Here is a 14,314-nt window from a genome sequence, read left to right as displayed (position 1 = left end):
ACGCCTTTGCCTTGCCACGATCCCTTGATGCACCTGAAACAATAAACTGAAACTGTAAGCCTGAAAGCTTAGTGAGTTCCCCCAAAATAACCATACCTACAACAATACACACATAATCATAGACAGCATACTATGGGTCCAATCAACCATCGGGTTGGAATACCCCAGGCCCTCAACCAGCAGGTTGGAATGCCAACACACTATGGGTCCAATCAACCATCAGGTTGGAATACCCCAGGCCCTCAACCAGCAGGTTGGAATGCCAACACACTATGGGTCCAATCAACCATCAGGTTGGAATACCCCAGGCCCTCAACCAACAGGTTGGAATGCCAACACACTATGTGTCCAATCATCCTTGGGATGGAATACTCACGTCCCACAACCAACAGGTTGGAATGCCCGGGTCTATTAGCTTTCGCACAAAGCAGATAAGCCTCAACCACCAAACAAACACGTGCACATATAATAGATAATCACATAACAGTCTATAGACAACAAACTGATCTACCGGATCATACCACATAACATATAATATTATATCCCACCCTATAGGATATCTAACTAACAGGTCATACCACATATCACATATTATCATCCTACCCTCTAGGATATCGATCTAACAGATCATACTAGCATAACATAGCCAATAAAATTTCACAGGGACGACCTTGGTGCCTTAGACCCTTGAGTATAGTGAGGATAACTCACCTGGCATTGCTGAAGTCCCGCAGATAAAACTCCAGCTGCTGGTTGACAGATTCCCGACTTGTCAACATCAAATAATACCCAATTAATAATTGGGTTCCAAGCCCAAGGTCCAACTCACACCACAAAAGCCTAAAAGTAAAATAATGGGCAAAGTCCAACATATGGCCCAATTTTCCAAATCAGGCCCAGACCTCTACATGGTCTTTCCTTTAGGCCCATTCGATTATTCCAATCCAATTCCCATGGCCCATTATCACATAGTCATAAAGGCTCAATTATGGCCCAATTTTGCAAATTGGGCCCAAGTCCTCACATGGGCCTTATCCTAAAGCTCATCTACTTATTTTGGTCCATTAGCTTGTTCTTGGACAACCCATCAATAGTCCAATCACCAAAGCCCACTAGGAAGGCCTAACCCAAAGCCCAAGTGAAATTAGGGTTTTCACATGAAATGACGGCTAGGGTTAAGTGTTCCTACTTAAACCATTAAGGACTTAATCCCCTAAGGACTTAATTCATTAAGTCCAATATTGCCTTAGGTTAATTTGCCAATAATTATTATTTAATATTTCAAGTTATTAAATAATCTCCTGTGTGTGCCGATTAATTCTCAAGAATTAGGGTTTTATGCTATTAGGGTTTTCCAACCCAATACTAGCCTATTAGTCCATTGATTGGGCTTTTAGGTCATATTGGGCCTTATTGGGTCCATTAGGGTTTTATCAGATCAATTATGGTTTCCTTGGGCCCACTTTAGCCAAGCATTCCTCAAACGAGTCCAAAAATGCAAACGAGACACACCGCCACCCGACACGGCGGCCGGTGGCGGCAGGAGGCGGTAGCCACCACTCTACGATGGTGGTTTGGGTTTTTCTCTTCATTATACCACTTTTGTTACAATTACAATGCTAAAAAAATCAAAGTAACACACACACACACACACACTAACACACACTCACGCACACACACACACAGCCGCACTGTGGCGGCAGGTGGTGGCCGGAGGTGCTAGCCACCACCTCACGGTCAGTGGCGAGTTTATGTGTATTGAGGGTGGGTCACTTGACCCACCTTTTTTTATACATATAACAAGTTGTATATAATTTTTTTTTGTGACCCACCTCAAAAAATATGTGTGAACTATCTAAATATTTTTAGCAAAAATATATATATATCAAATTTTTAGAGCCCTTGTTTTATGTTTTAATAGCCCAATATTTTTAGGGTATAATCCAATATGCATATAAAGCCCAGTAGATTTTAAATTAAAAAAAATAATGTTAATCAAGATCACTTCACAGCGGCGCATGTTCCTTGTTCAACCAATTGTCCAATTACCCACTTGCCCACTGCTGCACTGCAAGTATGTTAATTAATAACTTTTGTTAATTTTTTGAACCTTGAGTATTTGATTGTTAATTTTTGGCAAAAAGGCTTTTTTTAATTTTTTGAACCTTGAGTATTTTATTAATATCGAATCTGTCAATTTTTTTTCTATTGTTTTGATTGTTTTATTCATAATTTTAAATAGGTTTTTTTTATTGTTTCTAATTTCAATGTGTTTGAGTATTTGATTGTTGTTTATTTGTTTGAGTATTTGATTGTTGTTTATGAATTGTTGTTTGTTTTAGAAATTAAATCAAGAATGTCTTTATTCAAGTTTTTTAGAAAGAGTGATAAAAAAGCAATAGAATAAGATAATGAACAACATAAGCATATGAGAGTTGACTTAAGTTCACTACCCGTTGACCCGACAAAACGTCCTGCTATGGAATATTATCATGTGAATCAAAGAGATGAAATTAGAAGAGCATACTTGCAAAAAGGACCTTTCCAACCTCAAAACTATAAGTTTCCACAAAGTGCTTTTTGAGGTAAACAACGAAGATTTAATATATCTTGGTTTGATGACAATAAATATTGGTTAGAATATAGTATAAAAGAGAATGCCGCATTTTGTTTATGTTGTTATCTATTTAAATCCGACATACCAAACCAAGGTGGATCGGATCATTTTGTGAAATCTGGTTTCAAAGCTTGGAATAGGAAATCAGGACTAAATGGTCATAAAGTCGGAACTCCACACAATATTGCTGTCCAAAAGTGTCAAAATTTGATGAACCAAAGGCAATCCATAACTACTGCTTTTGAGAAACAAACCACTTTACAAGAAAAAGAATATCGTATTCGTTTGAATGCTTCAATTGATTATGTTAGATTCTTATTGCGTCAAGGATTAGCATTTCGTGGTCATGACGAGACGGATGATTCAGATAATAAAGGTAACTTCCTTGAACTTTTACAATGGTTAGCTGATCGATGTGATGTGGTAGATCGTGTTGTGTTAAAGAATGCTCCAAAAAATACACAATTGAAATGCAGTGATATTCAGAAAGATATCGTGCAAGCATGTTCAGATGCAGTTATAAATGTTATTATGGAAGATCTTGGAAAAGATTTTTTTGCAATTTTAGTAGACGAGTCACGTGATGTTTCTTGTAAAGAACAATTGGCATTAGTATTGAGGTTTGTAAATAAAAAGGGGGAAGTTGTAGAAAGGTTTGTTGGCCTTAGACATGTCAGTGACACTTCAGCTTTGACAATAAAGGAAACCATTTATGATATGCTCTCAAAGTGGAATTTGAGTAATACTAGCATTAGAGGGCAAGGCTATGATGGTGCTAGTAACATAAGTGGTGCATTTAATGGATTGAAGACTTTGATTATGAATGAAACAAAATCTGCATACTTTATTCATTGTTTTGCTCACCAATTACAGTTAGCCCTAGTGTTTGTTGCAAAAAATCACACGAAGGTTAATGATTTCTTTGATGCGGTTTCTCGGCTATTAAACATTATTGGATCTTCCTACAAGCGATGAGATAATTTAAGAATAAAACAAGCAAATAAAGTTATGGAAGCCTTGGTTGAAGGTTTGCTTTATAATTAAACTAGATTTATTATTAAAATATTTTGTAGTTATGTTATGCTAATTAAACTTTTATATGTTAAATTTTAGGTGAGCTTGAGAGTGGTACCGGTTTGAACCAAGAAGTGGGTATCAAACGACCATCTGATACTCGATGGGGTTCTCATTTTTCATCTCTATTGAATATCAAAAACATATATTCTTCCATTTGTGAAGTACTTGAAGACCTTGGTAAAGATAATAGTGATCGTGATCGTAAAGCTGAAGCAATTCGCATCTTAAGGTTATTAAAGTCCTTTGATTTTGTGTTTTGTCTACATTTGATGTTTGATATCTTGGGAGTCACAAATCATTTGAATACAACATTACAAAGAAAAGACCAAGATATTGTAAATGCCATGAATCAATTAAGCAGCTCTAAAAAAGCAATTCAAGAAATTAGAGATGTAGGATGGGAACCACTTTTAAGGAATGTTACTTTGTTTTGCAATAAACATGATGTTAGAATCGTGGATATGGAAGATGAATATTATGATGGATTCAGTCGTCGAAGAGGTTCACAGGTATGTAACATTTGATATTATCAACTTGATTTATTTATTGTGTTTTGTAATTAGTTTATTAAAGATTCATTTTTTTAGGTTAACAACTTGGATCATTATCATGTTGATGTATTTAAGGTGGTTATTGATATGCAACTTCAAGAGCTTAACCATCGCTTTAATGAAGCCAATACGAAATTACTTCTTTGCATAGCTTGTTTGTGCCCGCGTGAGTCTTTTAAAGCCTTTGATCTGGATAAGCTAATGGAAATGGCTACACTTTATAAGGAAGAATTTCGAACAGAATATGATCTTCAAGTTCTTGAAGTTGAACTTAAAAATTACATTAAGGATGTGCGAGAAGATGAACGATTTAATCAATTGAAGAGCATTGGAGAACTTGCCAAAAAGATGGTTGAAGAAAAAAAGCATATAATATATCCTAAGGTTTACCTTCTCTTGAAACTTGCATTGATCTTACCTGTTGCAACAGCGAGTGTGGAACGTGCATTTTCAATAATGAAGTTGGTAAAGACTGATGTACGCAACAAAATGGGTGATCAATTTTTAAGTGATAGTTTGGTGTCATATATTTAAAAAAATGTTTTAGATAGTATTAGTAATGATACAATTGTGAAATTATATCAAGCTATAAGACCTCGTCGGGTACAATTGTAAGAACTTAATTTTTCTTTTGTTTTGCTTTTACGACTCGATCCGATTCGAACCCGCAATAATATATATTTTTTAATATTTTTCTTCTTTTATCGGTTTCTTTTAAATAGTGAACAATGTGGTTTTACGTTCTAGACTCGCCACTGCTCACGGTGGTGGTGGTTGCCCTCTAGTGAAATCCGACCAAGAAACTACACCCTCGCATGCTCTTCTGTTGCGAAATAAACCCAGCCACCCACCTCACGACGTGCAACGGCGGTGACACAAGGAGGCGGGCAGCTGCGGCGGTCAGCGGCTATCGGCGGCACAGTCGCACGACGGCGACATAAATGGGCAGAACAAATCGCTGGAGAGAACAATTGAGCAATGTCATCATGAAGTGAACGAGAAGGGGAGATGGTGGTTTGCGAAACCACCAAATACAGCGACAGCAGCCTCGCCAAACGATTTTTCCGGCGACTCACGCGAAGACCCTGGCTGTACACGACGTCACTGGCGGCAGTAGGGGTGGTAGCATTCCGACGGCGAAGCTGCAGGCGACATGGTGGCTCTTCGTCTTCCACTGCGGTGGTCGCACCCCCACCGGAAGAATGACCACAATGGCCAGGGCTCTTGGTTCACCCGATCTTCAAGACGCCGACGACTAAGTCTTGGTTTCATCGGTATTCACCGTGGCGGCATCGATGTGGTGGTTCACGGCCTTGACAACGGAGGAAGGTGGCGACAATGGAGGCTGAAGCTTAAGGTGGCGGCTGGAGGTTGAAGAGGGAGGCATAATGTGGGTTGCGGCTGATGTAAAGGAATTAGGTTTAGGGTTACGAGCAATGCAACAGTTTATACCGCTCCCTTCAAAACTATTATCCATATTGACAAAACCCGCCCCTCCTTCTCCTTTCCTTTCATATTAAACCCCAAAATTACCATTTAATCCCTGACTCCATAAAATCCTTTCAACTTTGATCCAATACTTACCAAATAACCCCCATCTCTCATAATTCATTACAATTTCGGTATAATATTTACCAAACACACCCTAACCTCTGAAATCATTTTCAAACAAATCCCGAAATTACATTTTAACCCCTGAGACTCTAAATCATGACATTTGACTTCCCGAAACCAACACTCAGCTAATTATTATTTGATTTTGGCTATAACAACATAAAATAATAATAAAATTTACTTCTCGGGGTTCCGGGTTTATCATTTAATTATTTTATAAAAAACAGGATGTTACAGCACCAATAGGAATTTAGGAAAAAATAAACAATTAAATAAATCATTTAAGGGTATTATAGTAATCTTTGTATATTTAATTATGGTAGATAACTAATATATTTATTATCCCTTTAATTATGAGATATCAAAGTCAAACCCGGTAGAAATTGTAATGCAACAAAAGCGGCTTGGAAGGCAACGAAGGCAGCGAAGGTGGAAGCCCTAATTTCATATCAAAACGATGCAGCCTTCTGTCTCACTCCTCCCTTTCTCTCAATTCTCCTTCTGCGGCACCAAATTCAACACCAAATCTTGAAAATTAAAACACTTCTGAACCGATTTCTACTGATTACCAGAGTTTTGGTGTAAAATTTGTAACACAATTACAATCAATCTCGAAGAAGGCCATCAGGTTCACGTTTCATCGGGATCTTTCTTTCCAGGCTATTTGTTGAAGAAGTCCATCAGGTTCACTTTTCCTCATTTACCCTTCGTTATCTCCTATTGCATCTAACTGTAAACGATATATTGTATCTCTACTTGTTGTTTGTAGATCTTGTAACATATTGGAAGCATTTCTGAAAAAGATATACGTTCATTACTTATTCTCTGTTGATTCATTGAATCTAAATTTCAACAAGTTTTAATTGTTTTAACCCAGTGTACGCAATTAATTTTTTTTTAGTTATCGATGTTTTAGTCGGCGACGCGATGTTGTAGATATGTTACTGTAATGAGATATGTGTATGTATATTTAGTTCATATTGAATAATTCCATAGCATTTTGAGCTTGATAATTTGTTGAAGTACATGACAATATTTTCTTTTAGATCTTAATACGGTTGTAGATTTGATTAATGTTTTTGAGCTCTTGTATTATTACTTCTATTATCTGAATTTGAAGCTGATTGATGCTTCTTTAAAGCTACAAGAAAAAAATTGACCCTGGTTTCTTCATCTCTTGTTTATAGTAAGCAATGGCGATTCCAAAGCTTGATAAGAAGATCGTCAAGAAAAGGGTCAAGAAGTTCAAGAGGCCACACAGTGATTGGAAATCTGTGTCAAGGTACACAATCTATCTCTATAATCTCTCATTATCATTGAATCAACATGTTTATTTGCTCAAATTGTGTTTATAATTCTAACAGGAAAACTGGCGTAAACCAAAGGGTATTGATTCACATGTGAGGAGAAAGTTCAAAGGTGTTACTCTTATGCCCAACATTGGATACGGATCAGACAAGAAAACCCATCATTACTTGCCAAATGGTTTCAAGAAATTTGTTGTTCACAACGCCAAGGAGCTTGAAGTTCTTATGATGCACAACAGGTAAACATAATTTGTACAATTCTTCACTTTTAAGTTTACATTATATAATCTAGAATGGAATATCGAATTCTAATTTTGTCATAATAGAATCTTGAATTCCTTGTCAACTTAAGCAGTGAATTACCGTAACCAATTCTGTCACAATAGAATTGGTTTCCATTCTTGTTATTGGTCTCGATTCTTATAAAATGACATCCTAAATAATGAAACATTACATTCTTTCAGAATAATATACATTGCAAGTTTAGGGATAATTGTTAATGTTTGTTTGTAGAAATTATAGTTATATTCTATTTGAATGTATATCACATTCTATGAGAATTTATTGTTTTATTCTATTAAATGCACTAAAATTTTTAATATTTGAAAATTGATTATGTTTTCTTTGTGAATTTAGGTTTTGAAGAGGTTGCCATTAATGTGGAAAATGAAGAAAACATGGAGAACAATATTGTATTCTAGCAGAATGTATTCTGTCAGAATTTATAAATTGTTATTCTTTCGGAATGTATTAGTGTTTTTGTTAGATTTTGCGGTTTTTTTTTCTTTTTTAACCATTTTTATTTTTAATCTTTAAGAATAAATGTAATCCTTAAACCATTATTAGTCATAATTTTTTTAGAATGAATGTAATATTTGTTTATAGTTTTTTTCTTTACGGATGAATGTAAATAGTGATTCGTAAAGAATAAAATTCGTATTCTTTAGAAAATGTTATTCTTAATAATATGTTGTATAATTATTTAAGCATGTTTAATATAAAAAGTATCTTGAATGAAACAATATTCTGCCAGAATAAAACTGCAAATTTATTTACTAGTTTATTGTTGACTTTTTGTTATTCTTACAGAATAAAGTCGGTTATTATTAAAAATAATATTAAAATTTAATTAGAATTAATTTAAAAAATTCAGATTTTTAAAAAATAAGGGAATTAATGATCCCTTAAAATACGAAAATTTTCTTTTTTAAAGTAGGTTAATTGACCAAAATACTCTTTTGCTGAAATTTGTGTGATTATATAATAAATGCTACTCTATTGTAATATCATAGACCCACAGATCATGACTGTTGATTCTATTCATCTAGTGGTGCAGATCTGTACATTCTGACATACAATAATTAGTAAAAACAAAATAACGTAAGCCTATATATATATATATATATATATATATATATATATATATATATATATATATATATATATATATATATATTGGTTGGTACGGTAATACAATGACATTTATAATCTTGTTCTATTACCATACATAATTACTCACGGTATTACCAACCAAACATGTTAGGTACCAAATATATTGATAGCCAACTTTTTTGGTTCAGTTTGTAGCATGTTGGTTGGTTTTTCGTGGTACACACTTAACAACCCTAGTGTTTTATCTACTAGTTATAATTTAAATATAATATTTAGTAAATGCAAATATCATGCATCTATTAAATTATATTAATTAATCATAAATGCAAAGTTTAATTTTTATGTAGCATATAAAATTTTAATACTTATTAAAAATTGAAATTCGATAACATATTTTATAAAAACTTATAATTGAAACATATCTTATAAATACGAAATAAATGTAGTCTTATTTATTTAATAATTTTTGTTTCGATAAATTCATAATTAATTTAAATTCCTTATACATAGAAAAAAAATTATTTTGTTATAATTTTATGATAAGATAATTTATAATATTGTTGTAATGAAAGAAGATAGAATATCTTTATTAAAAGTTAATTACTAGAAGTGTGTTTTAACAATCAATATAAATTACAAAAAATAATATACGTGAGTATATTTTTTTAAAAAATGAAGTAGTACGGAAGATGAAATATTATTTAACTATATTTTATCCAAAAAAATGAGGTAAAAAAATCTAGGTTCCAAATAATGTGAGAGAGATCGTGGCAGCAATGTCAAGTCTCTAGTTTTTATGGTGAGTCATAACGAGACTTTTGGTGATAATCTTGTATGTAATTAATAATTTTATATGTATTTTTTACAATTATTTATTTTATATACATATATGACTTAAGACTTAATTTTTTTTTTCAAAGCTTATGTCAAGTATAAGTCTTAGAGTCATGACAAGCTTTTTTACAATCACGTAAAAATCAGAGGTGGGACGGACATGATCTTATATACCGATACATCTAAAATAAATCACATATTCAAACAACCGTATTAGAAAAGGCTGAATCATCAAAGGGGCCGGATGAAAATGTTCTCAACTATTTTCCTTTCTTACACATGTGAGCCGTTTGATAAATTGACAAGGATGTGTTGTTAGTTAAAAGTACAAATAGCTAGTTGGAGGTTCTTCACAAGATCCATTGATGACATAATGAAGTCATCATTCTTCTGCGTAAATAAAGAAAAAAATGAATCAGATCCACCTATCAAGGTTTATTGAATCCATATGATATGTGCATTATACATTTGAATGTTAATGCAAGAAAGAGAATAGGATTAAATTTCCATTTCAATTTCATGATTATGGATTCGGAAACATAGAAGTATACCTGAGCAACAATGGTGATAAGAAGAGTAGTATCACCAAACGGCATGGTGCTGCTACTGATGACAGATAGACCAAGCTTCTGTATCTCTCTTAGCACTTTGACCAATGTTGTACAGTTTTTCCGACTGTAGATTTCTACTAGTAGACTGAATCCTGACTCCCTCACTTCAATCTCTGGATTACAAGGATTACTACTCTCTTCAAAGTTTGTTTCATTAGAAGAAGAACCATCGTCATCGCTACAACTAAGCCTCGATCTCTTAGCAGATATATCTGACCCTTGCATGTTCTTTCTTTTCAGTTCTGATAAACCCTCAAGTTCCTTCACACGGCCTTGAAGTTCTTGTATGTAATTCGCTGCGTCTTCTAACACAGTTGCCTTGTCCATCTACCACCAGAGAATTCGTAGCTCATTAATTAACAAACAAATCAAAAAGATCTCAAAGTGGCAATTACTAGTTATGAATTTTAGGGTATACATATTCTTGGGATAATGTTGTACCTTTTTAAGGTCAGGAAGAAGGGAAGACAAAGAAATAAACCGCTGAGCCAACTTCTCTCTTCTCTTCCTCTCGGCCAACACATGATCTTGAACCTGAATAGGGTTCCTTATCATGGTCGGAGCTTTTTTGGTATCAGCTGCTGTGAAACCCAGTGAATCGCTAAAAGAAAGGATCTCGTCTTTAGGCTTTTTATCCCCAAAAGAAATTGTGAAGGTATTATGAGTATCAGAAACTAGCTTTGGCCTCGATTTTTCAGTTGGAGTAAAATTCATGTTAATACTATTGCTCTTTTTGTAGCTAGTTAGCTGCTTGATATTGGATGGTTCTTCAAGGCCCTTCGAAGTTTGAAAAGATTGATCGATAAAAGATGGGTTTTCTGTGTAGCTTTCCGAGGAAAATGAATCAACACTGAAATCATGATCCATCATATGATGATAAGGTTTGTTCATCTGGTATTGATTCATGAACCCTTGCTCTTGCATTTCCTAAAATATGGATTCAACGAACATAAAATAATGATTGAAAAAAAAAATCAAAAAATATATATATGATTCCACATAAATGGACAACTACGTCCAGCATATATGTTTTACATACCAGTTCCGGTAGCCAAGCCGACGACTCCATCGCTTTTATATTTGTGGATGTTAATTAGTTCCAATCTCGCCTGCAAGTAGAAATTATTTTCATCAGATCTCATAGAAAACAGATAAAGATTAACTGAATAAATGATATTCTTTCAAGAAATTTGACACAATATTGTTTGACAAAATCTCTTTAGTTTGAAAACATTTCTAGAGGAAAGTATATAATTCTTCATATGACATTCCACAAATACCAAAACATCATGGGAAGGAGACTAGAAAGTACATGTTATATCAAGAAATCATATACAGATGCAATATATAATGCTCTTCAAGTTTTATTTTTTAGACCCAAAAACCTCATAGCAATAAATACAAGGAGTAGGGTTCATGATTTGATGTAATAATCATGAAATCAACCTTCATTGAAAACTGGGATGACTAGGGGTTGAGACTGTCACCTAAACCGGGAGAGAAAAGGAGATACCTTTTTGAAAAAGAAAGATGACTTTTTATCAGCTTTTTGGGGACTCTTTCTGTTTTTTCATATGACCAAGAGTCAAGAGAATATATACTTGAGCAATTTGTAGTGAATTGATGAAGACTTGAATACTGTGTTCTATTCAGCTGAGACACGTGACGAAAAGCAATTCATTCTGTAATTGATTCCATCTTAATTTCTCCTTCAATAACCTACCTTTTCCCTCATTTTTAAGTTTATCTCAAAGATGATGGTGCAAGCATGGGCAATAATCGACCATTATATAAATGATTTTACATCTTCTTTTCATTTTTCATACTTATTCACAACTTTTTTATTAAAATATAAATGTTTTCGTTTATGTTGTCCTAATATTAACCACTTACCCTTACATAAACAACATCAAGAGTCAATCATATATATAAATGAAAAACAAAAACGAATGAAAAAAGTAAATAAAATTGATATTCTATCTAGATCTGATTAAATTTATTCATATGTGATTACCAATATTTAGATATGATTTTATTTAAAAATACAACAGAAAATGAATGTATTGAACATAATTTTGTTTTGATATGTTTTTTTTACTTCTGAACACACACAAAACTAAGTTATATATGTTATATTCACATATGAATATAACATAATTTCGTGTGATATACATTATTCAAATATGAATGGAACAAAACCGAGTTATATATTTTCTATTCACATATGAATATAACATATATATTCATATGTGAATAGAAAATATGAATATATATGTTCTATTCAATTATTCATTTATGAATATAAAATAGTTTCTTTGTAAAATGTAAATCAAATTCATTTATCTTCTACTCTCTTATGAATGAAGGTAAGAAGATTGACATTTCTGATAAAGACCCACCAACAATGAGAGAAACACGTTCCATGCAGAAAATGAAAAGGTATAAAATTCCTATCATATCTGTTATATTCATTTATGAATAACTTGTATATCCTCAGTATAATTTTCTTTTATTAACATATGAATACTTCAATCTGGATATGTTTTGTATTAAAAAAAACTATTGAATTCCTATATTCATATATGAATAAATATATATGGATTAGTTTTGTTTGTATTCACTAGTAAACAAAACATATCAAAAAGCTAATCATATGTGAATGGAAACGTTTATTCATACATTTATCTTGTTTTGTTTTGGAACATTTTTCTTCTGAAATTGGTAATTGATCTTTAGTATCTTCACATATGAATATAACATATATATTCATATGTGAATAGATAATATATATATATATATATATATATATATATATATATATATATATATATATATATATATATATATATATATATATATGTTCTTTTCAATTATTCATTTATGAATATAAAATAGTTTCTTCGTAATATGTATTTTAAATTCATTTATATTCTACTCACTAATGAATGAAGGTAAGAAGATTTAAGTTTCTGATAAAGAGCCAACAAAAATGAGAGAAACACATTTGAAGAGGAAATATGTCAATGGTATAAAATTCCTATCATATATATCAAAGTTGTAAAAATCGTTCGACGTTAGCTAGTCGATGGACTGGGGTTAAGGGATTAATCGGCTAGACGGAGATTAATCGGGGGATTAATCGGGGACCATTAATTGCTAATTTGTTAGATTTTAAAAAATTAAATATGACTAATATCATATAAAAGTTCGTAAATACCACTAATATCATAACAAAATAGGTTAATATGATAAATACAATACTAATCATACCTCAAATAGTTTCCGTTGATATATAACTTCTTCAAAGTGTTAAATTTTCATCGAGTTCTACTGTTTTAGTCATTGTGTATGCAGAGATTAATTGCTAGGCGCCCTCTAATCGGTCGAGTAGCGCCTAGGGATAAATAAGAGATTAATCGGGACCTAATCGAGATTTTTACAACACTGATATATATTATATTCATATATGAATAACTTGAATATCCCTACTATATTTTTCTTTTATTCATATATGAATAAACTTGTATATCCCTGTTATATTTTTTTTAATATACAAATATGAATAAATCAACGTGGATATTCATGTATGAATAAATATATATGGCTTATATATATATATATATATATATATATATATATATATATATATATATATATATATATATATATATATATATATATATAACACCCCAAATTTCAGAAGTATGATTTAAGGGTTTAAAGTGTAATTTTGAAGAAGGGACTCGACGAGTAGGTATGCTTACTTGCCGAGTCGGAGCGGGTCTTGGGTCGCGAATTAAGTGACCAACTCACCGAGTCGGAAGCTGGACTCGACGAGTTGGTGCTGGAATGAGAAAAACCCTAATCTCGGGGGTTGCACCCTATTTAAAGGACTTTATGTCCTTCTCTCAGCCTCTTTATTGCCCTTGAGAACCAGAAAACCCTAAGCTCGTGTGTGTGAGGCCTTTGGAGGGAGATTGAAGCTTTGGAAGTTGTTTCTAGTGGAAGAAACTTGAAGATCAAAAGGGCTTGCATCAAGAGAGTGGTGTAGATCCAGAATCTACTGCAGTTTGGGCACATTTTGGAGGTAACAAGCTGTTACCTTGACTCTATTGCATTTATATTTATTCAAGAATGAGATTTGGGGCCATTTTGGCATGTTAAGGATCTATTTCGGGTTAGGGGTCTAGATCTGAGGTTGCTACTTCAGATCTAGACTTGTCTTGGTCCAGAAACTCACAAAGTATCAGCCCTTGGTTTGTTGGTGAAGCATCCTTGTCTTAAACCTTAGCCCTAAAGTGATTTGGGCTT

General features: G+C 33.0%; 2 protein-coding genes and 1 pseudogene across 5 annotated transcripts; 2 read left to right on the top strand and 1 right to left on the bottom strand.

The window, feature by feature from the left end:
- Window positions 1-3,625: 3,625 nt before the first annotated feature.
- LOC145158229 (uncharacterized) lies at window positions 3,626-5,504 on the top strand. The gene is made up of 4 exons (XM_079077152.1): window positions 3,626-3,644; window positions 3,731-4,203; window positions 4,282-4,710; window positions 5,283-5,504. Exons 1-4 carry the CDS (start codon window positions 3,626-3,628, stop codon window positions 5,502-5,504), a joined length of 1,143 nt encoding a protein of 380 aa, XP_078933278.1.
- A 1,548-nt stretch (window positions 5,505-7,052) lies between these two features.
- LOC145158228 (large ribosomal subunit protein eL32z-like) lies at window positions 7,053-7,867 on the top strand (annotated as a pseudogene).
- A 1,662-nt stretch (window positions 7,868-9,529) lies between these two features.
- On the bottom strand, window positions 9,530-11,629 carry LOC145156823 (transcription factor bHLH18-like). Of its 4 annotated transcripts, none has more exons than XM_079076054.1 (5): window positions 11,517-11,629; window positions 11,043-11,112; window positions 10,445-10,930; window positions 9,944-10,330; window positions 9,530-9,782 (listed from the first exon to the last, which is right to left on the bottom strand). In XM_079076054.1, exons 2-5 carry the CDS (start codon window positions 11,070-11,072, stop codon window positions 9,708-9,710), a joined length of 978 nt encoding a protein of 325 aa, XP_078932180.1. In that variant the 5' UTR covers window positions 11,073-11,112; window positions 11,517-11,629; the 3' UTR covers window positions 9,530-9,707. The 4 variants fall into 4 exon arrangements, with proteins under 4 accessions (XP_078932180.1, XP_078932182.1, XP_078932181.1 ...); XM_079076056.1 differs by lacking the exon at window positions 11,517-11,629 and adding an exon at window positions 11,450-11,512; XM_079076055.1 differs by lacking the exon at window positions 11,517-11,629 and adding an exon at window positions 11,316-11,429.
- Between the last annotated feature and the right edge of the window lie 2,685 nt (window positions 11,630-14,314).

The sequence above is a fragment of the Lactuca virosa genome, chromosome 2 (assembly GCF_052849685.1).
Source record: "Lactuca virosa cultivar CGN04683 chromosome 2, Lactuca_virosa_CGN04683_v6, whole genome shotgun sequence".
In the NCBI taxonomy this organism is placed as follows: domain Eukaryota; kingdom Viridiplantae; phylum Streptophyta; class Magnoliopsida; order Asterales; family Asteraceae; genus Lactuca; species Lactuca virosa.
Note: the sequence above shows the minus strand (reverse complement) of the source record. Positions and strands in the feature narration are given on the sequence as shown.